General features: G+C 41.7%; 1 protein-coding gene across 1 annotated transcript; it reads left to right on the top strand.

Moving 5' to 3' along the window:
- Positions 1-88: 88 nt before the first annotated feature.
- SLC26A8 (solute carrier family 26 member 8) lies at positions 89-22,356 on the top strand. The gene is made up of 21 exons (XM_049832915.1): positions 89-262; positions 1,333-1,433; positions 2,758-3,014; positions 5,520-5,659; positions 6,425-6,541; positions 7,449-7,624; positions 8,120-8,284; positions 8,988-9,137; positions 9,372-9,454; positions 9,811-9,958; positions 10,920-11,033; positions 11,837-11,914; positions 13,148-13,243; positions 13,774-13,880; positions 15,328-15,397; positions 16,230-16,322; positions 16,411-16,545; positions 17,763-18,122; positions 19,491-19,545; positions 19,670-19,848; positions 21,000-22,356. The coding sequence occupies exons 3-21, from the start codon at positions 2,845-2,847 to the stop codon at positions 21,213-21,215; spliced, it is 2,652 nt and encodes an 883-aa protein (XP_049688872.1). The 5' UTR covers positions 89-262; positions 1,333-1,433; positions 2,758-2,844; the 3' UTR covers positions 21,216-22,356.
- Positions 22,357-25,159: the final 2,803 nt, after the last annotated feature.

Here is a 25,159-nt window from a genome sequence, read left to right as displayed (position 1 = left end):
CGCCGCCGCCGCCGTCCCCTCACGCCGCCGCCCGCTGGCCGCCGCCCCGCCCGCTCGCGCGCGCCCCCTCGCGCGGCCGGTTGCGCTCCCCCTCCCGCCTTCACTTCACCTCACCTCAGGGGGCGGGCGGCGCTGACAGCGGGGCGCTGGGGGCCCTGTCACCGCCTTCTCTCCCTCCCCTCCACACACACAGCCCCCTCCCTTCTCTCCCGTCTCCCTCCGTCCCTCCCCCGGATAGCGAAGGGCGGGATAGCCCCGTGAGGTGAGGTGAAGCGAGGTGAAGAGAGGCGCGGCGGGGGAGGGTCGTCCAGTCGGCAGCGAGCGGGGCGGAGGAGGGCTGACGGGCGGGCGGGGCGGCGGTGTGGGGAGACACTCCCGTCGCAGGTAGGACGGCGCAGGCGACGCCACAGCCGCTACCTCTGCTCCGCCCCAAGCAGCACAGACCGAACCCCCCGCCCTCACACACACTGCCCCCAGCCCCGGCCCGGCCGCCGCCGCAGCGGCGGAGCCCAATCGTTCGTCACGATCGCTCTCGCGAGAGCTGAGGCGCCGAAGGCAGAGATGACCCAATATGGAACCAGCACGGCCACCTCTCGCGAGAGCTGCCCCGCGGGGTGGGGCCTCCGGGGAGCGAAGCGTGGGGCAGCGCCTTGTGGGGTATTGCACGGCTTGGAGGGTCCCGATACCAACCTTCTCCGGCGCAAATAAGCCAAAATTCGGGAATTGATGCCCTTTTTTCGCCTTTTCATGAGCCCTGCTTGGCTTTCCTGCGGAGCCTCCCTTAGGGTGTGCTTTAGGTGAAAAAGAAAAGGAAAATAGATGAAAAAAACTTGCCCAAGGCAGCACTTCTGCAGGGTAACCTGTCAGGGTCACTGGTGTTCACACTTTGTTCCCTTCCAGGGGCTTCAAGCCAGGAGCGATGGAGAGAGCTAAGCTCTCCTTGCCCAGATTTCCCACTGTCCTGATCTTTCTCTGTGTGTTAGGAGTATAAACTATTTCTCAATACTGCAATAGGCCTTGCAATATCAAAGATCTGTATGTGCTTGCTTTCAAGTACATGTCTAAGACTCAATTAAGTCATTAAGTGCTGCAGGTTAAGCATGTTTTGGAGTAAAGCCCATGGTGTCTTCACCAGGTAGTAAGTACAGAATGTCACAGCAAATAACATTAGGGATTTGCGTTTAAGGCCACTTAGCTTTTGATCTCAAGTTTGAGGAAGATGAGTCTTGTTAGCAGTACTATCCAAGACAGACACATTTGGAATGGGATATGGAAGCCTGCTTTTAAAACATTTGGCTTCCCATGTCAAAACCCTTCTCTTTCTCTACACAGCATAACAGAGTAGGACCCTGTCCTCTGCTGCTGTGAGTCATCACTGAAGTCCAAATAACACGGGTGAACAGCTGAAGGTTACCGCTGCTTGCATCTAAAAAGTAACTACTTTTTGGCGTGCTGGGGTTTTTAATGCCTTTGATTTGCAAACTCTAGCTTCTTGCTAGTTTTGCTTGTTGTATTACTTTGCCTTGAAAAGAGGTGATTGTACTCAAAGATGTTAGAAACAGCTAAGGCTTCAAAAGCTTGCACTGGGTATGAAAAGCTGATGAACAAAATGGCTCTTAAACTCATCTGTGGAAGACCTTGATTTATCTCCTCTGTAAAAAGAAGAAGAAACTGTGCCCTAGGGATGGAGTGTGTTTGAAACTTGCCTACTATTATCTCTCTCTGTGGTTTAGAACGACTGGGGCATGTGTACATGTTGGTAGATACGTCTCACAAGACTGTAAATACTGTGCTGGAGTCCCGGTTGCTGTATCAGAAGTAGCAGATCTCAGTCATGCAAAGCACTAGACCTGTACAAACTGATTGTGGCGGTTCAGGAAAGGAAATATGAGGAGAAAACTTAAATCCCAATGAATTTTTTTGCAGGTTTTGATACTTTAAACTTGGATTGCATTCTAAATACACTCTCAACTGTTCACTCACGGCCATTTTATACTTCCTCTTTTCTTTCTTTGTTCTGCCCATAGCAAAAAAATACATGTCACCACCCTTCTTAAATGTACTTTCACTTGGTAACTCTGGATTTGAATTTTTTTTTCTGCCTCAGCTGTCAGTATGAGAACTTCTCGTAGATCTGTTCTTGCACTGGACCTTACTCAGTATTCACTGTGGGAACTCACATCTTACCTACTCTGAGTGATAGTGATTGAATTCAGATCCCCTTCCTGATAATAAAATACTGAGGAATGCGAGTCAGACATTTTGGGGATTTAAAAACCTGAATGGTATCAGATACCAATTTTATACAGCAAGTTGCAGCATTTGTACAGCCTCATATTTAGCTGCTCTCAGTGTGATTCAGACTAAGCTTTTTTCCTCCAGGACTGGAAACAAGGAGAATTCAAACTGTTTCCTCAGCTGTGGTAGGCTTATGGAGAGGGACTGTATTTAGTTCCCTAAACACAGGCCTGCATTTGGGATCACAAAATGGAGGAGTTCCAGGCTGGTCTTTCCTACTGAGTAGGAACAAGACAAGTTCCAGAAGGACACAGTGTTCCTACAACTGATTTGGCAATGGATTTCTTTGATCCCAAGAGCAGCATATCTTTCATGGATTTAATTCTCCAGAGCCCTGCTTAACGCTGTTGTAACAACTGTCTTCACAGGAATGATGTTGGGATAGACTGATCACATATCATGCTTTTTGGTTTGGTTTTAGTAGATACTTAAGTCAGTGACCCTGTTTCTTTCTTCCAGTCTCACTACCAAGAAAGAGAGCGTTCATTATGGTCTCCAACATTTGCTGTTCCTCTGTTTTTGACTGACTGCGGTCAGAAGGAAAACATGGCACTTGAGAAGGATACTGTTGGTACTTACAGGCAACCAGCAGCTCACAGGGTCCAAAGAGAAATGCAGACCGAGGAGCACTTCCAGGCATACTTTGAAAGAAAACTGTCCTCCACCTTGGGTGGAGCACTACAGATGCCTCGGGAGAACAGACAGCTACAGTGCAGGTGAGTTCTATGCCAGGAATTTATCAGGTGTAAAGAAACTTAAGGACACTCTTCAAGCCCAAGTGTAAAAAGGGTGCTAACTTTTCCACAGCTGGTAATTAAAATGCTGAACTGCACTGGTTGATAACCAAAGCAGAACACCCGCTTACAGCAACTTGGCACGTGAAGTGTGCAAGATCAGTTTAGTGCTGCACTACCGAAGTTGCTGTTTGCAATCTGCAAAAGTGTCTGTTCACTTCAAGACTATGATAGTGTGAGGGATATATGCACTGTAAAGAGAAACTGCCAATAGTTGTAGTTCCCTCCAGTGTTTCCTTCAGCCCAGCTGTCAGACACAGGCTTTAATTTGCTTTTTTTTCTGATCTGTGCCTTTTGATACTTTTATTTCTTAAATTTCAGGAGCCTTTTTCTGTTCCCTCTTAGCTGGGCACATGGTAAGTTGCATAATGGTATGACTGAGATTGACTGATCTGCTTTGGTGTTATTTTGGATCTGTGTTCCTGTGTTCTTTGAGAAGAATTGGTGAGGCTATGGTACTGATAAAGCATTAATGCTTCCACAGCCTCATTTTTCTGCCTGCCAAAATTCTCTTTTGGGCATTATACTAGAAGCATCTCTTCTGCCAGAGGAGCTTTGCAGGCTGCAGGCTCACCAGAAGGCAGTCTTTGTTGGCAGCATAGGAGAATTCCTGATGTTCTTCCAGCTAGGCAAATATAATAAAAAATAGGAAGTCCATTCATCAGCTTGCCTTTTAGTTTTGTTTGACTATGAATATCTCAGTTTTCTTTCTGAATCTCTTTTTGGATCCAGGGTGGACTGTCAATGGTTATGGCTGTGTCTACTCTACAAAGTCCCACTAAGAAAGTAAATACAAAGTCTCTGATTCATCATTTATCTGGGCTTTGTTTCAACATGTATAGTGAATGTATACTGAAACTTAAACTGTTGTTTTGAGACCACGGCAGGACTTGAGACTCAAGTCTAGCTATGGGTGAAGTTCCACAAGGTGCGGTGAGCTAATCTAACAGCTTGCTGCTGCCAGAAGGGACAGGACCACACAGGGAAAGGAAGGTAGGGGAGCCAGACCTCTCTCTGTATAACTAGCTCTTACATCAGCTCAGCTATGTGTGGGACTGCAGCCTAAAACTATGGGTCATGTCTAACTTATGCTGCTGTAAAGTAATTTCCTGGTGATAAGTGAAGGCAAATGGAGCCATAGTTTGAGTTGCTATTGTGTTTTCTAGTTTTCATTCACCATGAAGATTTGTCATCAAGTAGTAAGATCCTTAAATTGTGCAATAGCCTTCTGCCCCAGTGCTATCTTTTTATATATTTTAAAAAAAAAAAAAAGGCAAGAAGGAGATTGGATGCAGTTCTGGAGTCGGAGAAACAAAATCACTTGATGGAAAGGGTTGAATTGTATATAATTATGACATGTGATCTAGAGTTAACAGTCTGTCCACCCAGAAACACCTGGTGCAATAAAATAAGTTGTGCCCAGAGATCAAAGGGAAAATTTTGCTCTAAAGTCATAGATAATATTATTGGAAGCTTTATCATTGCACCTGATGTTTAATAAGGAAATCTCTTTATTCCCTCCCCCAACTCATTGTCTAAGAACTGTATCTGCCTTCTTCCTCATACTCTTTTCCCTGTTTCTTTTCCACTTCCCTATCTCATGTGTTTTCTCTGTTCTCCATTTTGTCTCATTTTTTTCTTCATTTATCCGCTTGTCAGCCCAGTGTGTAGTCACCTTGGACAATAAAATGATGGAAGGAGACTCAACTCTGTAATGTTAACTGGGGTCAGTTCCCACAGCCACTGTTCAAGGCTGCCAGAAGCCTTGGGCAGACACTACATCACTTGTATTTGGATTGTAAGTAGAAAATCACCAACATTGCCAGGGGATTAAAAAGGGGAAGAAGGAGCACAGGGCCGTGTGTTTGTAGTCAGAGTTTACCTACTGGAGATTCTGATTCAAAAACATATACACAAAATAAATCATGTAGGTCAAGTCTTGCTTGCATCCCCTTATTAAATAATGTAATACAGGAAACATTTGACTGGTTTTGGAGAGGTGGGATAGGCTTGCCTATTTTTGCCTCCCCAGATGTAGTGTTTGTTTCTCTTCTAGATCAGAATAGGAGAAATCAAAATACCATCTCCTATTTTTCTGCAGTGTTAATGAGGTCAAGTAATTGATGCATCTAGCGCTCTGGGCTCCAGCGCTGACTGGCTATCATATAAATGGCACACAGAGTATTTGCGATTCATCTGAATGGCATGCAAAGTCATGGGGGTGCCCATGTAAGATTCATGTTATATGCCAGCTGGATCTGCAGAAGGCTAACACCTGTGTGGGTTCACAGTACTTGGTGCCTGCAGCGAGCTAACCATAGCAGTGTGGCTTCTGTGCCTGCAGAGCATGAGGCCATGCAAAAGTGCTGCAGAGATGGAGATTGTAAAAGCCATTGCATATAGCTTAGCTTATCTGATTCTTTTCAGCTTCTCCTGGGGAAGGTTCAGAAAGATCACACTCAAGATGTTCCCTATCCTGAACTGGCTGTTTTCATATCGGTTCAGAGAATGGATCTTGAGGGATCTACATGCAGGCCTAAGTGTTGGGATGTTTCAGATTCCTCAAGGTAGGCAGAGAGAAAAAAACACTCTAGCTTCCTTTTGTATATCATGCTTTTCATAATCTATCCATCTCCTGTGTGTGTTTCTATTCTTTCTAATGTCATCAGGTTATGCAGTAACTTTAACCTTGGAAGTTCCTTAAATCATTAACCTATTTATCTGCATATTTGCAGGAGAACTTATTTTCTATAATCAGATGTTACATGGTGTAATTTCAAGGACAGGACACTACTTTTTTTCATAAAGTTTCCCTCAAACTAACTCAAAATATAGACTTAACAGCAGCATTTTCCTATATTGCAAACAAAATAATATGGTCTTTAAAATCCACCTTGCAAAATCAGGTCTGTTAGATACCCACATGCATAGCCACCCCACTAGTAGGTGGCCTAAACAAAGAGTTGTTCTGGTTCTTTGTCTAATTTATAGTTAGCAAGGGCCCATGTCATAAACCAACATTGGCTTTTGTCACTAACTGGCCTGGCTTTATCAGGTCCTGAATACCCTAAAAAAAAACAGACTGTGGGAGTTGAATGCCCATCTTGCTCACTGATTTGGCATATTTAGGCTCAAACTGGAAAGTGGCAGGTAGTGTAAGCAAGACCAGCGCTCATGCTGCCTATGTGTGGTGATTCTGTGAATATATAAAATGGGATTTTCATAAGGGTTGGCAGGTTTTCATCAGCAAAATTTTACTTTAAAATAGTAACCAAAGACAGAGAGAGCCTTCCCAATTTGCTTGACTTTAGAAACAGATTTTTGCTTTCCAGGGCTCTTGGGAGTTTGGCTGACCAGGTTACCTCTGCCAAATATCAATGGCTTCCTTTCTGCATTCTGCTGCTCGATGACATATGTTATATTTGGGACTTCTCATCATATCTCAATTGGTGAGGTTTATTTTGTACTGTGAAATGTTTCTACAGGACTTAGAGATTATGTTCAATTCTGCTTCAAAAAACTGGCAAGATGTCCTATTCTGTTTTGTCTAATACACAGATGTTATTTAGGTGAGAATCCAGACCCCCAGATTCTCAGTTCATTGTTGTTCCACTTCTGCAGCTGATCTGTGGTGAGAATTTCACCAAGTCAGTCAAGTTTCAGCTGCGAAGTCATTTGTATGCCTGAGGACATGAGCTATCGGAGACACCAGTGCAAAGGAGACGCGTGGAGTCATGGAGGCATCTCCTACGTAAAGTAAAGGACCAGTGCAAGCTGTTTCACATTTACCCCCAGGATGTTACTGTGAATCATGACTTGGCTCCTGATCTTCTTCATGGTCTTCTACATGCAGTTTCTTGCCATGACTGAACTGTTGATGGGTTTACATTCTTAATTTGTTCAAAAAGCTAGATTATTAAAATGCTGTTTACATGTGCAAAGGCCCTTCACATTATCATAATGAGTGGGTATGTGGAGCTCTGGCCTCTTAGGTAAATTGGCAGTTCTCTCTCTGACTGATTATGTTTTTCAGCCTTTCTGGCAGCTTATTGCAATGCATCCATTTTTTGTGCTTTACATTAAAATCTTTTTGTTGTGCATCTGACCAGCTGAAGACTTCACTTGTAAAATGGTAGGAAACTGAAATTTTCAGACAGGACTTTGGAAATTTTAGGTACTTACTCAGAAGCTATAAAAATGTATTACATATGTGGATTATATATATGAATGACATAAACTGTCTCATACTGCACAGACTGATGGTGGAGGGAAGAGATGGATGTGTGGTTTTAAGATATTCTTTGTTGCAACATCTCACGCAGTTCCATTTTCTGTTCTCTATTCTGTTGGTTCCAGGTTCATTCAGCATCCTAAATATGATGGTGACAAACATTCTGAAGACTGTTAATTTCAACCAAACATTGTCCTCTAATGGTTCACTGGACAACTTCTCAGACCCTACATTTATGAAAGATTACATGGAGGCCTTGACACTTACCGCATCAATAACATTTTTGACTGGCATCATTCAGGTAGAAGATGAATCTGTTTTATACCCTTAATGACATATCCTTACGTGCATTCTTCATACAGATGTAAGAATTGGTACTGCTTGCATATTCTTACCACAAATACTAAGCTTGGCACATTTGAATACACGTGTTGTGCAAAGTGGGACATGAAGGTCTGTCTCTTCCTCTCATGCTGTCTGAAAAAGATATGATAGGTTAAGATTCATGTGTCCGTGATTAATATATGTGAAGTAAATTACTATCTTTTATGTTGACCAGTTCTGCAATATGTTGACCCTTAGGTAGTCCTGCATAACTGCACACACTTGGTATGAAGTGCTCCTATTTGGGTTTGGCAGTGTCTTACTTCGTTGTGCATAATGAAAATAGTGTGTTCAAATAATTATCCATCATGTATGGCATTGAAGAGTCATGCTCTTCAAATATGGAAACAAGAAGGGCGGGGTTAGACATTGATAATTATACCACATCTCACTTCTTGTTTTTTCCACACAGTTGTTGCTAGGTTGCTTTTGCCTGGGGTTTGTAACAGCATACCTGCCGAAGACTCTCATTGATGCCTACCTGACGGCAGCAGCATTGCATGTCATTGTATCACAGTTTACCTTTATCTTTGATGTCATGCTTGACTTCCATAAGGGCCCCCTGGGCATTTTCTATGTAAGTAAATTCATTATTAGTTGAAGAAATGCATGCTTCACGGAGGGGAAAGAAGAGAACAGCTTCAGAAATTGAAGGCAATTTCAATCTAAGTCAGTTGCTAAGGGATATTTGTGTAAGTCTCAGCTGTGGTTTACTTTGCCTTCCTGTTGTCTTGAACAATGTATGGAGCTTATTGTGTGACATGCAAGAAGAAAAGTCTGTGTGCATATTTTTAATTACTTATGTAGCACTATAATATATTTTCAGCTTGTCTATAATTGTAGTAGAGCAAAGGTTAGAGGAAAAGGTACTTTTTTTCTTCAGTAGATCATCATGGGCGAGCTATTGGGTACACAGTATCTTTATCATATCTGACAAAGAAAGAGCAGACTCCAAGCTAAAGACAAGTTAAAGCTAATTGATCCTAATTTACTTTAGTAATGTCAATCAGACAACTTGAGAAAAAGGTAGTGTAGAAAAGAGAAGAATGACGGTACTAGATCTGAGCTATTTGTGGCAGTGTTTTCTCTGCAGATACCAACAGACAAGATAGATTTTTAAATACTGTTTTTCTCTTAGCATTTCTCTTCTTCTAACTGAAGATACCACTGTAGCAGAAAGGATGAGTTCAGGAGTCAGGGCAACCTATATCAATCTCCTGGAATATAGAAATATTTGTAGTATTTGCCTCTGATCCTCTCTTATGATGATTATTTTTCAGAATCTGTTTCATTTCTTCCTGACACTCCCAAAGGCTAATGCCACCAGCATATTGCTATTTTTGCTTGGCGTGGCTACACTACGAGTCAATACATCTATCATGATAACTTATAAATATAGTCCTATTGCATTTCCTATGGAACTTCTCTTGGTAAGTGATCTCCAAAATGCCATTGTGATAATTGAACTAACAGAGAGTATAATATACTTTATTTCAAAAAACATTTCAAATATTGCTTCAGGATGCTGTTATATTTACACACAGAATCTGTGCTTAAGTCCTTTGAATACTCCTACAAGATTAACTGTCTTTAGATGGATTGTGTACAGTTTCAGGAGTAAATGCTGTATAATCTCTGGTATTGCTTCTTGTTTTCTTTCTCAGATTATCACATTCAGCATTATTTCTAATCACATTCATCTTCACGCTGAATCTAGTAGTGCTGTGGTCAGTATGATTCCGCAGAGGTTAGTAATCTGTGCTGTTTATGAGGTTGTACTTTAGAGATACAAAAGAGATGTTTCAGCCTGTTCTTGAAATCTGACATGGGCTGACTTTTACTGGGAAGTACAGCTAGAGGAATAACTCTTCAGGAATTTTAATTGCATCATCATTTCTGAGCATATGCAAAATTCAGACTATAGTTCTCTGTATTAGGTTTTATTAGCACACAAAGGAAGGAATTTGCATTTTTTGTGAGGTGGAAGTCTTACAGATTGAGAGCATCTCCTGTGGGGTGCTGGATGCCTCTGATCCTGCATTTGGAGTTACTGTGGACAGAGCTCAGAACAGGTCTAAATTTATCTGTTCTCTGATCCTGTAGGTTTCTGCCTCCTACACCGCCAGATTTATCAAACCTGAGCAAGATCATACTGCATGCCTTCTCCCTTGCAATCGTAAGCTATTTCCTTCTTGGTTTTGTTGGGGAGAGGTATGCTTCACTTCACAACTACAATATTGCCAGCAACCAGGTGAGAACAAAACTACACATACTTCCTAGGTCAAGAAGCAAGCTGAACTCAACTTGCAGAGCCACTAACTACCTGACAGTGGTAGAAATTCAAGGACAGAGTGAATATGCCAGATGATGGTTTTGTAGCAACTTGTTACCCTTCCCTATGGAAAGTGAATGTTATAAGCCAATAATGTGAAGGCCAAAACATGGCCTTCTTTGACCAAGACACCTTTGTATATTCCCAGTGATTATGATGATAACCCTCACACACACACATAGTGCTGCAACTGATAGCGGAAGACCCTTGCTGTCATGAATCCATGAGACTACAAAAGCATGATAAATTAATAGCTGAAATTGTAAATGGCCAGAGCAGCTGTAATTCTTCTCTATATGTGGCTACTGTCCCAGTGTATGGATTCTCTGACCAGTGATTGTTTTGAGATACTTTTAAGCTAAAACCATGTTAGTTTCCAGTGTGCTAGAGTTAGTAAGCATTAGGTGTTTTGCGCTACTCCACGTTTAGCTTGTTGTGATGGCTTTGGATCTTTACTAGAATGGAACTAAGCCACTAAGGAAGCTGCCCTGAGTTCTTGAAGCCTCTAGGGATAAATATAAAGGGAATGTCTTTTCCACTCAGCTTTTGTCCAGGTGTACTATGCTGCATACTGAGATTTGCCACATGTTAGCTTGAAAGCCAGTGCTTCATAGCTTTGGGGTTCTAAGTGGATTTCTCTGAAAGAAGGAATTGATTTTTTGGGTCCATGAGATCCTCAGCTGTGAAAACGGTATGCCTTTTAAGAGAGCTCATTTTAACCATATGAGACCTGGCTTTCCAGAAGGTTTCCTGAGCTTAGCAACACAGATGAGCAACTAGCAAGTGTGAGCAAAGGGAAAGGAATTCCTGGTAAGCTACTTCTGTGAAGGTAAGTCATTCGTTTGGGGTTTTCTCTGCTTCCTTTTGCTCTGTTTTACAGGAGCTAATAGCTGTGGGGCTATGCAATATTTGCAGCTCATTTTTCAAAAGCTTTGTTGTCAGCTGTGCTATTTCTGGAACTGTCATTCAAGAGAAGACAGGTGGAAGAACACAGGTGAGCTGGGCTGGATTTTTTAAGCTTCCAAACGCTCATCAAAAGTCACTGTATGCAGAGTATAGGCTGATATTTAATCTAAACAATTTGTGAGATGTAAAGTTACATACCCATGCAACATGAGTTCAGATACCCTCTCTGTGTATGTTATATTATGTACTATACTTGCATGATATTTACAGCACATGACGTGCCATGAAGGAAGCCAGGATCCTGTGGGGAGAATAGGATATGTTCATGCAGTTTAAAACTGTATTTTAGTGAATATACACAAAAAAGCCAAATGGAAAATTGTTCATGCACCCTTAATTCTGCCACTTCTTCCTAACTCTTGAGTACTTGACTTTGTGCTTTTTTTTTTTTCAGGGGGGAAAGAGGGTGTAATATGTAATAATAATAATATGTAATAATGGTTTTATCATACCTCCTAACTGAATGTCTGTACACACTTCACTGCAGGATAGAAATAATTTTGTTTAATAAAGATTTTATTCCAAAGTCTGACTTGCAAGAGAAGTCTCCTATTACTCAGGTGAAATTATCAAACCAAAATCCTTTGTTGCATTGTTCTGTTGTGCCTAAGAATAGTCCATTTAGGCCAAATTTGTATGTACAGAAAACTCTTTCAGCTTGAGTAGTCTAGAATTTGTACCATGCATTGCAGCATACCTGTGGCCTTTGCTAATTGTTCCTTGGTTATTTTTCCCAGTCGGTGGTGTTACATAGGACATATCTACTTGTTTAGAGAGGACAAGTAAGTAAATGGTTCTGTGAGGCCTCTCTAATAAAGTATTTCTGTTCAGTTAGCAGCAGCGATTGGAGCATCTATGATGCTGGTGATTGCACTGAAACTAGGACACTTTTTCCAGATGATGCCTAATGTAAGTGAACCTAAAATAGTTATGGCAGAAGCCTACTTACTTCCTAAGCATAAAATGAAGATTTTCTAAGCATAATATGAAGATTTTTCTGGGACAGTTAAGGATTAGATCATGCTCTAGAGTTAATTGTTTTCAGGGATGGACCAAACCAAAACAACAGCTTTAAACTCTCCTAAATTTCAGCAGGCTAATGTATTAGGTAATTAATATCGCATCTCTACCATCTCTCACTGATCAGTACAAGCTAAAATTAATTGGCTAAAACTGGATTAAAATTTCACTGCCAGCCCCTATAATTTAAACGTTGTATTTCACTTTTGGTTTCACATCTTCCAAGCTTTTGCACACTTGTATAACAAATTAATGAGTTTCTCTCTTGCATCAGTATAAGTAGTTCCAAGATGGGTGCTTCAAAATCCTTAGTGTAAAGAGGTAAATAAAAGCTTCCAAATGAAAATTTGGATTCAGTGTCTCTTATTCTGGCTTGGTCTTTGAGGTTTATTTTAAAACCATATGGACTCCTGAACTGCCTTCTGTGGATTTTGCATTGCCAGTGCAATAAACATAAACATTTTGTTATCATAGATTATTCAGAGTACTCAGTTTTCTACTTTTCCCTTAAATTTTTATGTAGACTTTCTTTTTTTTCTCTAAGTTTTCTTAGGGAACCACTGACAGAGCATTACTTCCTGATTTTTTTCCTGGCCTCTTTGTAAGGTGGGAGAATTAATCCCTTTCCTAAAACTAGCTGACAAAAAAAATTTAACCATCTACTTCCCTTCAGTCTCCTTTTCTCTGCTAAGAGGCTGTTTCAACAAATGGTGTCAAACAGCTTCCTAAATCTGGCAATGAACTACCCATGCTAATTGAAACCATTCTTTGAAAACAGCAACTCTTAATTTTGTAGATAGTGTTGGCCTTTCTCCTAGTGCTGCAGGAGGCATAGGGATTCACTGAAGAACACTGTAATGGAAACTACTCATAGCATTTCAAGAGGAGGTCCAGTTGTATTGGCAGAAGTGATTGTGAAATCAAACAAGAAATTATATGCTAGTTTCATCTTGGTTTGCAGATCAGAGGAGAACTGTTACCTATAAAAATTATGGAAATAAAGCTATTATAAGATTTTTATTTCAAGTGGTTTTTCTGTTGTGGATATCTGTTCCTTAGCATGTTTGTGGTTGCAAACAAAAACCAACAAAATAATACATGCTATTTTTCTGATTTCCACAGGGTATACTGGCTGCTATTGTGGTATTTAACATGCTCCCTTTTCTTAAAAAATTTCTGGACATTCCCATCCTGTGGAGAAAGGATAAGTACCATTTTGTAAGTGACAAAAAAAGCCACCTACGATTTGGAATGTGTCTTAAAGGAAGAAATGGATGTTTTGGGAGGGCAAGGCATGGCAGTGGCCATTCCTTTAGAAAAGGGATCCTTCGAAATATCCACTGAAAGAAATTTATTGAAATCTCTTCAAATCAATTTGCAATTAATTCTGTACATGGAAAACTGATTATTGTTGTTGCTTCCCACATCCCCTAAGAAGGAAATTGTCTAGCTGCCAGCCAGGGCCACATTCTCATGTCAACTCTTGTGCAGGATTTCTCATAAAGAGAAAGAGCCCTGATATGATGTGTGTTTTCCTAATAATTGAAGCCCTGTTAAAAAGTCTGGAGATTTGTGATCCTTATTTGCGACTACTTCTAGGACTGGGTTGGTCTAGATGTGCCAACAAAGCATTTCACATATTACCATTTCTAGCCTTTTATATTGTCTGCTTTGCAAATGCTGGGGCTGAGTTGGAGGTCATTCTGCATCTTTTTACTGCTCATGTTCTCTCTGTCTCTTGTTCAAAGGTTATTTGGCTTGTAACTTTTGCTGCAGTGCTTTGTTTTGATCTTGATGTCGGTTTAGCGATCGCCATGGGATTTACGTTCCTTGTAATCACCATCAGGTCTCACAGGTACTTGTAACTTTTAAAACAAAATACTAGTTTTTCTTAGAGTTGATGTTTTGGAGATAGTTATACATGTGACAATTAAAATGCTGTTTCATGTTTATAAACACTTCAGCCAGGTCATTCTGGAGTCTCTCTAATGCTATCCCAAACCAGTTTCAAGTTTATGGGCTCTGGATTGGTCCCTTCTGCAGGTGTATCGTGCTGTTGAAGACTGCTTATTGTGGTGTAGGCATCCACCAGGAGAGGTGATCTGTGTACACACTGCTATAGGAATAAAATGAGATGTTTTGCCTTTATTTCAAATACATTCCTCAGTCTTCAGTGCCATTTACCAAATTGCTTCATCTTCTCCGTAAACTCAGTTTGTGATAGGGGAGGGAGGTTACATCAGGCACACATTACTCAGTTTATTAGCTGCTAATCCAAACAGGAAAATCATTCATAAATCCAAGGCACACCTCTTGAGATTTACCTTGATAAGGAGGTGCTTGTCTGAGTAGACTGAAGCCTCTAGAATAACATGGAAAGAGGTAGGAAATAATTCAGTTGCTGCAAATATCGAACTGCTTGTGATCTGACCCAGAGTGGCTCTGAAAGAATACCTTCAGGAAGAATTGCAGTTGCTGTCTGAAGCTCACTGTATTACCTCTACTCAGAGTTATGCTCTTGGGTTTGCCTTGGGATTTAATGAGCATTGTGAAAGGGCATTTCTGCGGCCACTGTTCAGTTAAGTATCCCTGTTGTCCATACTATCTTCAGGATATATAACCTCTTATGAATTTCCTACTAGTGGGAGCATTATGCCAACAACACTCGAAGAAGCATGGGAAGTTTTCTGCAAACAGATTGCTTTGAATAGATTGTCTTGACAACAATTTTCCATACATCAGGGCCCACTGCCTTCCAGTTCTTCAGCAGCCAGGCAGCCAGCCACATGTTTATTTCACCCGTGCCCTGAACTGACCAGAACCTGCCCCAAAACCATGAAGCACCATGAGCAAAGCATGGTACCCAAACCAGGATATTCTCCTTCAAGTCAAAACCCTGCATTAATGTTGCTACACGACCTCCGGATCAGACCTAGCCTATGTTCATGCAGCTCTAAGCACAAGTTATAGCTGCCTCCACCTGCCTCTGTAGATGTATCTTGGAGGACAGCTGTGGGGACATGGAGAGGATACATGCTTTCTACTGTAATAACAATAATCCAAGTGTTCCAGAGCTAGAAATGGGACATTATACATTCTTGAGGACACCAATGTAGCTGAAGACTCTGCTTGTGTACTGCTCCCCTACTCAAAGAACCCTAATTATGAGTGAATAACTTCTTGTACTCGCACCCTCTAAGTTACAGTTGGTGTATCTAGTGGAGAGAAAGGGAGATCGAGCTTCTGGGAACAAATGGTTTTTCTCTGTTCTCTGTGAAAACCTAATAAACATCTCGTTTCAGAATGAAGATGGTGGTGCTGGGACAGATTCCAAACATGAATATTTATAGAAGTTTATCCGTCTACAGAGCCGTAAGAGGAAACAAAACCCAAATGTTCCATCTCTCTCTAATCTAGCTTCTTCCCTTAAATGCCTGGGGGGGACCATTCAGACTCAGTTCATTTGACTCAAAACTTTGAAAACTGAAGAATGCTTAAGTATCTGTAGTGTGAAGTGATTCAGATACGTAGCTCAGCCTGCTTGGGCCTGTGGAGCTCCTTATGTCCATCTGGGCTGTCTCCACGCTGGAAGCTGCACTGCTGTCATTTCCAGAGCTGTTTGGCATTTTTTGCTGACCTGCTTTTCTCAGTCTGGTTTTGTTCACTCTACATATGTTTTCACGACTGTGCATGTGCTGGACTGACTCACAGGTTCTCCCGGTGATGGGAAAATAGGTGGGGCATGGGCCTTTTTAACACGTTATTTTCAAGTCCTGCACCATAGAGTTAGGCAACACAGTAGTAGAGAGCTTTGCCTTTGGCACACAGGTACATTCCCAATGCGATGCTGATGGGTTTGCAAAAAATGGAATAATACAAGGACAAAGTTACTACGACAAGAGTATAGTGTATGTTTTCTGTAATGAGCATTAAAAGTAATTTGGCTTATTTTATATTAGAGCAGCCAACTGTCATCTGTGATAGATGTGCTGGAGGTATGTTTTTAATTGCCAGAGAAGCAGATTAGTTTATGGTAATTAAGTCCAGGCTGCCACTGCCACTGCCAGAATGTGGTGTAGTCAACAATGTGACCAGACAAACTGTCCTTAGGGTAGGACCTTGCAGACTACAACATAGACAGTCAGGAGGGGAAAAATAGCTGCTTCTAGGTACAACCCTCACAGATACAACTTCTGTTTTACAGGCAAGGGAGATTGAAGGTATCAAAATCTTCCAGTGCTGTTCTTCCATCTCTTTTGCAAACATGAATCACTTCAAAACCTATTTGTTACGCAAGGTAAATGCCACTTTTTCAGTCAGCTGAAGTGTCTGAGAGGCTGCATTAGGGAGATAAAAACCCTAATAAAACTGCCTTTCTTTTTCAGATGGACATGAAAGCAGTGCCTCTAGATGAAAGTGAAATGAGGGCTTTAATTTCACTTAGTCTGTCTGACACTGCAGTGGAAAGGAAATATCTTAAATGCTCTTGTGTCTGTGATCCACCTCTACCACCACCTAGGGTCAGCTTTAAAAGTATATTTATCTAGTCTGTTTGTTTGAGGTGCCTGTTTTTATGTTAACAATGACAATGTTTTTAACTTGCCCAAACTGAAAAGGCTGTAAATGTTTACATAAAGCATATATATATTTGCTGTTTGAAAATAAGCAAACATTACCACTGTATTTCTTTACACATAGTTTATGTGATAGTGCAATAGTAGCTCAGCTTACTGGGTGAATTAACTAGCAATTGAAGTATTCAACGTATCCTTAGCTGAAAGAATTAATTTTGTCAGGTGCTTCAGGATTTTCTCCTTTTTCCCCACAGAAGTGAGAGAATTCCATTGCTTATGAGGAATTTGTTCCTTCCAATACTGCCAAGTGCAAGTACAAAATACCTCAAAGGCAGCTACGATTATCACTATTAGAGGATTTCTCATCTTTACTATAACTGGCCACTGTGCATCGTCTATAGTCACTCTTGTCCCTCTTTATCTGAATTTTCTGAATTGTCTTAGACAATACATGAAGGAACTTCAGGGAATAGACTGGCTTCAGAAGACATTTTTCAAGCAGTTTTATGTGATTTGAAAAAGCCCTTCTATGAGAAATGGGTTGAAAGATAGTGGTTTGGAAAACATATGTGGCACCGAGGTGCTTAGGGAGTTGAAGTGATAGGTAATTTAACATTATCTTCTAAAGTATAAAAATGCAGAGAGTGACTTCTCCTTTCTTGCATTATAAAAATTAAAAAAACACATTTGGAACTATTAAGAAAGAAAAATTGATTAAATTGGTCCATTCTGTGACCAGCTGCCGTACAAGAAACTAGATGAATCAAAGGTCTGCAGAACTGAGTCACTAAGGGTCAGCTTACTGTTGCTCAGAAAGGCAATGGCCATGGGCAGTCTTTTTTTTCCTTCTTGTCTTTTCTGAAAGGTAGAAGTAACAAGTCAGATTCCAGTATCATGGGCCATTGCAAGGTGTGGAAGAGTGAGGTACTATTTGGTGGCTGAAGGCACTCTGCTAACCACATCTGAGGCTTGCCCAAGTCACCTGCTACTTTGCATACTCCTGTGGCTTTTTCCTATATTTACTGTTATTTCAGATGTGTTTTTTACCATGAGAGAAGCAATGTCATATGATTTACAGTACTGTCTTACTTGCAGCAAAAAATTTTCCACCTCCTAGGCCCAATTCTTCCAACCACTGGTATACTCTCCATTTTCCATCTTAGATACCATATACAGAGAAATTGGTGAAGCAACATCACGCAGACAGCAATTCCTCATCATCTTCAGTTAATTTGGTACATTGGTCAAAGTATGGAGACAAACTCAAGTCTAGGACGCTCTTGGTGGAAGCAGCCGATATGCAGTGTGCATCCCCAGGCTTTAACACGGGGCTTACAACTGAAAAGAACAAAGATGAAGAGAGAAAAGCTTGCCTTTCACCAGGCTCTGCAATAGATAATTCCTCCGTACAGTTAGATCAGGAAGAACAACCGATACATTTGCCATGTCCAGTTCACACCATTATTTTAGACTTCAGCATGGTGCAATTTGTGGATTTGATAGGTTCAGAGTTACTGCGACAGGTAAGCAACCTAACTGCACATAAATGTGAAACCTGAAGTTACCCAGTGGCTTATGTTTCTTTTTAGCCTAAAATGCCCTACTACTTAACAATCTGCTTATCTTCCAATTGACCTTTAAGGGTGCAAGATTTAGCTATCAAATTTCAGAAATTAATAAATTCCCATAAAACCACTTTTTAAAAAAAAAACACAAAGCCCCTCTAACCACACAAAAGACATGCAAAAACCTGTCATGCATTGTCACCAGTTGTGGAATCACATAAACTAAAACCACATTTATAAAAATGTCTAATTTGTTTTTTCCATTTTGGCTGTTTATTTTTTCTTCTAGCTGGACATTTTTAAAAAATGCTCTTTAGAAGTGTCAGATATAAAACTACCAGCTGTCTTCCCCCAGAGTGAATTTGTTGTTATTGCTGACTGCCTAATTAGCCTTTTCTTTGAAGTATGCCTTGAACTTTTAAATCTTCAAGAGGGGATCCTAGCCAATGGAGATATATATTTAGCAAAAATAAATTTCATGTAGCTGTGCTTCTCAGAAAGATACAGTTCCAGACGGATTCTTAGTCAGCTCTCTCAAACTCTGTAGCTCAACTTCAAAGGATTTTTGTTTAATAACAGGTCAGACTAACACCTACTGGGAATAATTGTGGACTGAGCTGTTGTCCCTAAAATCCTTCAAGATTTATTTGCCACCTATTGAATGACCCTCCCATTGGGAAGGGGGGATAAAGTCAAAGTTTTTCCAGATTCCTTCCATCCCCATATTCTGAAATTCTGTGATTCTCTGAAATAATGAGTTTCATTGCCTTTAAAAAAAAACAAAACAAAACAAACTAGTTTGAGATCTTTTAATTACAAAGGGTCAGGCATTGAGAAAATGATGACAATCTATCACCTCTAAAATCTGATTCCTTTAACCCTAATTTGATAGATCTAAAAATGTTGGACATGAAAATTGAGGCAACCAGAATTACAGGTCACACTTGAAAATAGGGGTTCCTATTCTTGTTTACATGTGGGCATGGCATCTGCTTATGGACAGATGTTTCAAGTTACTCTATTCCTGTGAGAACTTTTTGTTAAGTGAAGAAATAACACTGGGTGCTGCATAGTGAACTGTAGGAGGGCCAGCATGGAGTCTGGCTGTGACCTGCTCTGGTTCTGGACTAAGCATTCACTAAGATCTTGGACAACTTGCCTGTTCAGTGCTTAACTCAAAACCAGGATTTGAGATACCAGAATAAGGGTTTTCTTCAGAGATAAAACACTACAAGGGAGGTTTTATTTCTTTGTTTATGTTTTACCTTCTAGTGCACTTGTACAATGCAGAATTGCTCTAATGCCTGTATGGAATTCTTTCCACAGATCATCCGTATGTTTCACGCTATTGGCATTACAGTCCTTATAGCTGGCTGTCACTGTGAGTATAGTATTTGTTTACTAATACTGACTTATCTCAAAGGATAAGTTTTAAACTTAAATGTTTTAGCTGTACTGCTTGTTGCAATTCTGATGCTTTATTTATTTTCACCCATTTTTTATAGCCTCTGTGATAGCAGACTTTGAGAAGAATGATTTCTTTGACAGCTGTGTCACCAAAGAAAGGTTCTTTCTGACGCTTCATGATGCTGTGCTGGCTGCTTTGGACAAGCATCAAAAGCCAGATGAGCTAGAACCTACTGTGAAAGAGTTTGCTGAAGAACCACTAGCTGAACAGCAGAAGGTAGAATATTTAGCTTAACATTTAAGATTTCATGTTGGTAAATTATCCTGTCAGTAACTTAAACCTTGTCATGTGTCTGAGGAAATAGGGCAGAGCAGATGCTCTTTTGAATTCTCCAATTTTTCACAGGTACTTGCCTTTTTGCAATGGATTGATAATCCAATGTTTCCTTGAGTCCTGTGTTCCTGTTTGGGGAAAGGCATCTTTCTTTGCAGGCTGGAAAGGCGTCCAGCTGGGTTTTGTGGCAGGGAATGACTTCGTTGCATTTTAAATTGTTTCCATTTCTCCAACAGAGCAAGGACCCTGCCAGAGCAGAGCAAAATCTCCAAGTTTTTTATTCTACAGGTTACTGCACCAGCTCCCTTGGGGCTGATGGGGGAAGTGAAGGACAGTGCTAGCTTGATTTCCTTAAGAACTGAAGTTTATGCACATGCTCTTTCTGTCAGTATTCTGCAATCATTTTTAAGCTCACTGGCCATCTCAGCCAAGTTTGAATAGGGCAGACAGTTGCAAGTTCCAGGAAAAGCCCTTGTTCTGAGCAGAAGATTCCAGTAATTGCCCCACCTAGGGAAAGAACCCAGCCTTGGCAAATCGTTCTATGCATACTGCCAGGCTGGGGTCCTATAGCTGAAGGAGGCGAGAATGAAGGCAAAAACCTATCCAAATCTGCAGAAAAACTGGGTTCTTGAGTTCTGCTGCTCATGGAACAACTTGTTTAACTCTCTTATCTTGGCATTGTACAGAATAGTCTAATGCAAGGATATTGACCTTCCGGACTCTCTCCCCCCTGTAGGAAAAACTTCAAAGAATGAAGGTGACAGTATATATTCACCAATCTCCCTTTAATGGACGTGGCGGGGAGGGTTGGGAGCAGCTACCAGGTAGGAGGTAACAATGGTTCCCCAGGACCCCGCTTTGAGATGAGGCCAGGCTGGGCATGCAGATGGGACCCACAGCAGCTCAGTGATGTCAGCTTCGCAGTCCCTGCTGGCTCATTTCCTTGGCAGCTGGGGATTTGGACTACCCTGTGCTCCCACGCCAGCATGGCCCTCTCGCTGCTCACATGATGTTGCCTTGGCATGGGAACTGCGCTTGACTGGCTCAACAGATTGGCCACCCTTGGCTTACAGTAATGTTTGTCTACATTTCAGGGAAGAAGTTTGCTCTTGAAGAAGAACAAAGATTTTTTCTCTGCAAAGAATTCTGATGACAAACTTCTGCAGGAAGAGCCAATATCAGATATCTCATGCTCAGCCCAGAATAAAGCAGAGCCAAGCTTTCTCCGGCAGCATGATACTCCACCCCTTCAATCAGATTTCCAGGACCCAGGCTGGGGGAAGAGATGGAAGTATACCAGCAATCCCTGAATTACAAGCGTTGGGGAATTGGGGTTTCAGTAGAGAGGAAAAGGTACAGTTAAGCAAGAGCATTCGATCTTCTTTTCATTTTTTTCTGTTCCAGAGTTCTTAAAATAGATGGCCTGCCTAATGCCTCCAATAATTCTGTTGTTCTAAATAAAAAGCAACATTTATGTTACTGCTTTCAAGCATTTTCAAATAGATATGCTACCCAGCAATGCCAAAAGCAGAGAAATTTCAACGTATAAGACAATCCTAGCTTTGTAGTTAATTCTAACAAATTATTTGCACTTGTTTTCTGAAATTCTGTAGAAGTTTAAATGTCCTAACTTAGCACTTCTTATATATTCATTGCTTGCTAGTAAGTAAAATTAATCTGCCATATTTCAACAGATTACATGCAGGCAGTTTCATTATTTTCAGATGTATTTAGAATGATGTGAAGCTTCAAAAAAACCATTTTATTATTACTCTTCAACTCTATGCTGAAGTTGATATTGTCTGCACTAACATAACATGGTGTCCATCCATTATTTCTTCCTCAGTTCTTCTCTAACCTACCAGAACTAATTCCCAGTAAACAATGTACTATTTTTTTCATGTTTTTGTAGTCCTTTACTGAAATAGTGAAGAATGGAGGAATGTATTTGCTTTGTTCTGAAGAGCCAGGAAAATTTTAGGCTTAGATAGGGTTGGCACTTGAGGAAAAAAATCGACTTATATTTTCTGTAGATCAGCCATAGAGTTTGATGCAGTAATATCAGTACAGAAGTGTGAGCTAGGATTCCACTGAAAGCAGAAGCATTTAACTATACCAGCAACACACTTCACAAGGCTTCATCATGCCCTCATCTGGAGGATTATCTCGTGGCACAAATTGTCTAGTGTGAAGAGCTGCAGGTGAATTAATTTTAGATGGGTGGCCAGCATTGTGTATATATACACCATTCAGACCCCATGTTAGGGCAAAGCTTGGATTTAAATGATGGATCCTTTGTGTACAGATCCTGTGCTCTGCGCTAAATTTGTTAACATGTGACCAGCTCTAACTTCTGCTGCTGGGCATTGTGTGGTTTCTGGATGTGCAGTAACAGCAAGGTGGCTCCTCTGAATGCTGCTGCTCCTGGCTGCTAAATTTTAGCAATGATACAATGGCTAATAGGAATATTAATATTAAACTATCTGTAATGTATTCCACTGAGGAGTTCTAATCTTTTTTTCATTTAAATTCTTATTGATTCCAAGGAGTTTCTAGAGGGAAGCCACAGTACTGCATGTGTGAACTGCAATGGTAAAGGATTTTAGTGAGCATTACTATGTGGAGTTGCTTACTGTAGAGGAAACTGAGTCGTGGAACCCTCATACCTTTTGGATTGAAAGACAGGAAAAACTGAAAGCTGAAATGGTATTGAGTAATTCTCAAACCACATATGCTTCCCTACATTGTTTTGGACAGTGGCTTCATGCCAAGCTCCTCTCAGCTCTGTAGCTCTGTTCAAAACAGAGTAATACAAAACCCATGAAAAGCATAGCCCTAATTTCCAGATCCTGTTGGCGCTCCTATAGCAGCCTTAAGATGAAATGGCATTCCTCGCTGTTGGCACCATCAAAAGTCTCCACTGCAAACTAAAGAGTTTTTTGGGGTTTTTTTTGGCTTTCTCAGCAAAGTTCCGAATCTTTCCTTCCTACCCCCATGACTCTGCAGAGTTGAGCACCAGGGGACAACTCAGACGTCAGCATGTTAGCATTCAAATTATGGGTATTCGTGTTGCAAAACAAATATCTTGCTGAGAGGAAGTCCAGACAATCCCGATCTTTTTCCCTTACAGCTGTGCGGTGCCATAACTCTGCTCCCGCATACATACACACAGCTTCTGTGTTTAGCCAAGCACAAATCCCTGGACACGGGCTGCGAAGCGACAAAGCACGTACTTTATGGCCAAGGACTCCACCTATACCTCTAAAAAGCCACAGAAGTCAGAGTTCAAAGGCCGGTCTGTAATCATGTGTTTGTAGGCAGCTTGATATTCTCACCTGACCTAGTTGCAACAACTGCAGTTGTTTTGTGCATGCAGCAACTTTTTAATGTCCTTCCTAGCTAGTGTGATGCTGTGATGTTTTCCTAGAAAGGCATGGTGCAGAAACCCAGGCAGCTGTCCCACTGCATTGAATTAGGGGATACAGATCCCCAGACACAAGTGTTATCTTTGCAGACAGTGCAAAGTATATGGTAACCACCCCCAACCCTGTAGGGTTTTTATTAACATATTATTCTGGTGCATAAATGGCTGCAGAACACATAAAGCAGGGGAGGAACCTCAGGAGTCACGCAGAGTGTGGCAAAAGCAGTTCTTGGAGCAATGCACTGCAGTGTGTCACACTTCGCAGGAAGCTATGAGGAAGGACCAGATAAACCAGTTACGTATGGGCATAGTTCGCAGGCATTTATTGTGCTTTAAAAATTAGTGCCAGGCTGGTTGTGGCAAGATGAGTGTATCTTGGCTTAGGCCTGGCTCAGCAACCCTTTGAGGGTGCTACCCCAGACTGTGTTTTTCTATCCCAAATAAGAGTTACAGAAGAAACTTGGCAAGAGTGAAGACGCTGAGTAATATCTTGGTTCTGCATGAGGCTCCTCGTTCAGACTAGGGTGGCAGCTACTGTTCGAGGGAGTATGATACCTGCCTGCACGCTTGCTTTGCTGTGTGGCTTGCCAAATCTGGCCACGTGCCGTCTTTGATGTCCAGCCTAGGCCAGTGGAAGCATGAAACAGAGTGGTAGTCACAGCAGGTGTGAGCACACACCTTGCTAGAGCCAACTGCACGAGCCATTTATTACAAATATGGGATGACAGACAGGCTACCTGTAAATTGAGATTATAATAGCTTCTGTGGTCTGTTTGTATCGTGACTTCTCTGAGGTAGGGAGTTGCTGTGCGATTGCTAGCAGGGGGGACTCTGTTGTGCTTGACGTCTTTCAGCTCAATGTTACCTTGAACACAGCAGTTGTGCAAAGGCTGAAATTTGCCCCTCTCTGTTGCATTATCATGACAAAAATCTTGTGGTAGTTTCTCACAGCTCTCTGCAGGAGAACAGGCAGATGTGCTGAACATCTCATGCTTGTAGGAAGCAACAACTGCAAATTATGAAAAGCATTTTTCTGTCTTCCAAACTTGCACACATGCATACCTACCTTTCCACGAAGATACTTATAATCTGATGCCAAAGGGCCCAGCTCTCGGGCACGTTTTAAAATGCCGTGTCCTAGAAATCAGAAAGCAGAGCAGACATGGCTCACGCTCCGGTCGTGACTCCCTCTGCCGGCTTCGCGGCAGGAACCCGGGGTGAGAATCCCCGATAGAAACCTGATACGATACATAAGGTGCTTGTAACAGAGCTGTGAGGAGTTTTTTAGGAGTAAAATAGCGTTAAGCAAAACCACAGATAGGAACAGAACTGGCAGAAGTTCTAAGGTGAATGCGTAACCACCTTAAAACACAGGTATTTGTTCAGTGCTTACAGGGAAATGCCCGAATGGCCCAGTAGCACGAAAAGTGGTTTTTTTTCATCGTAATGATTAAATCAGCAGTTTAATAACGAATCTCTAACGGGCACGTCACTCCGCTAAAGGGACGCGATTTACAAATCTCTTCCGTGCAAAGCTCTACCCCTTCAGCAGGAGAAGCGGGTGAGGTGTGTGCAGGCACCCCGAGGCTCACCCCGAGGCGCGGCTCACCCCTCTGCCCTTTCCCCGCGGGTGGGTGACCGGCGGCTCGTAGCGTGACGTCCCTCCGAAGCGTCCGCCCTGACGTGGCGGCGTGTGACCGCGGCTTGGCCTCACCGCTGTTATTCTCCCCGGCAGGGCTGAGGAACGGTCGGAATGGATTCCCGAACGGCCGTCCCACGCGCGGCGCTGGCGTCACAGCCGCGGCGGCTTTCGTCACACGCGCGGCTCTC

The sequence above is a fragment of the Accipiter gentilis genome, chromosome 29 (genome assembly GCF_929443795.1).
Source record: "Accipiter gentilis chromosome 29, bAccGen1.1, whole genome shotgun sequence".
Lineage (NCBI taxonomy): Eukaryota > Metazoa > Chordata > Aves > Accipitriformes > Accipitridae > Astur > Astur gentilis.
The sequence above is the reverse complement of the archived record's forward strand: the minus strand, read 5'-3'. Positions and strand labels throughout refer to the sequence as shown.

Excerpts from the sequence above, each read along its gene's own strand:
- SLC26A8 (XM_049832915.1), top strand. The coding sequence starts at position 2,845 with ATGGCACTTGAGAAGGATACTGTTGGTACTTACAGGCAACCAGCAGCT. Across the intron at positions 16,323-16,410 it reads AAACCTATTTGTTACGCAAG|ATGGACATGAAAGCAGTGCC; the intron begins GTAAATGCCACT and ends TTTCTTTTTCAG. Across the intron at positions 18,123-19,490 it reads GTTCAGAGTTACTGCGACAG|ATCATCCGTATGTTTCACGC; the intron begins GTAAGCAACCTA and ends TTCTTTCCACAG.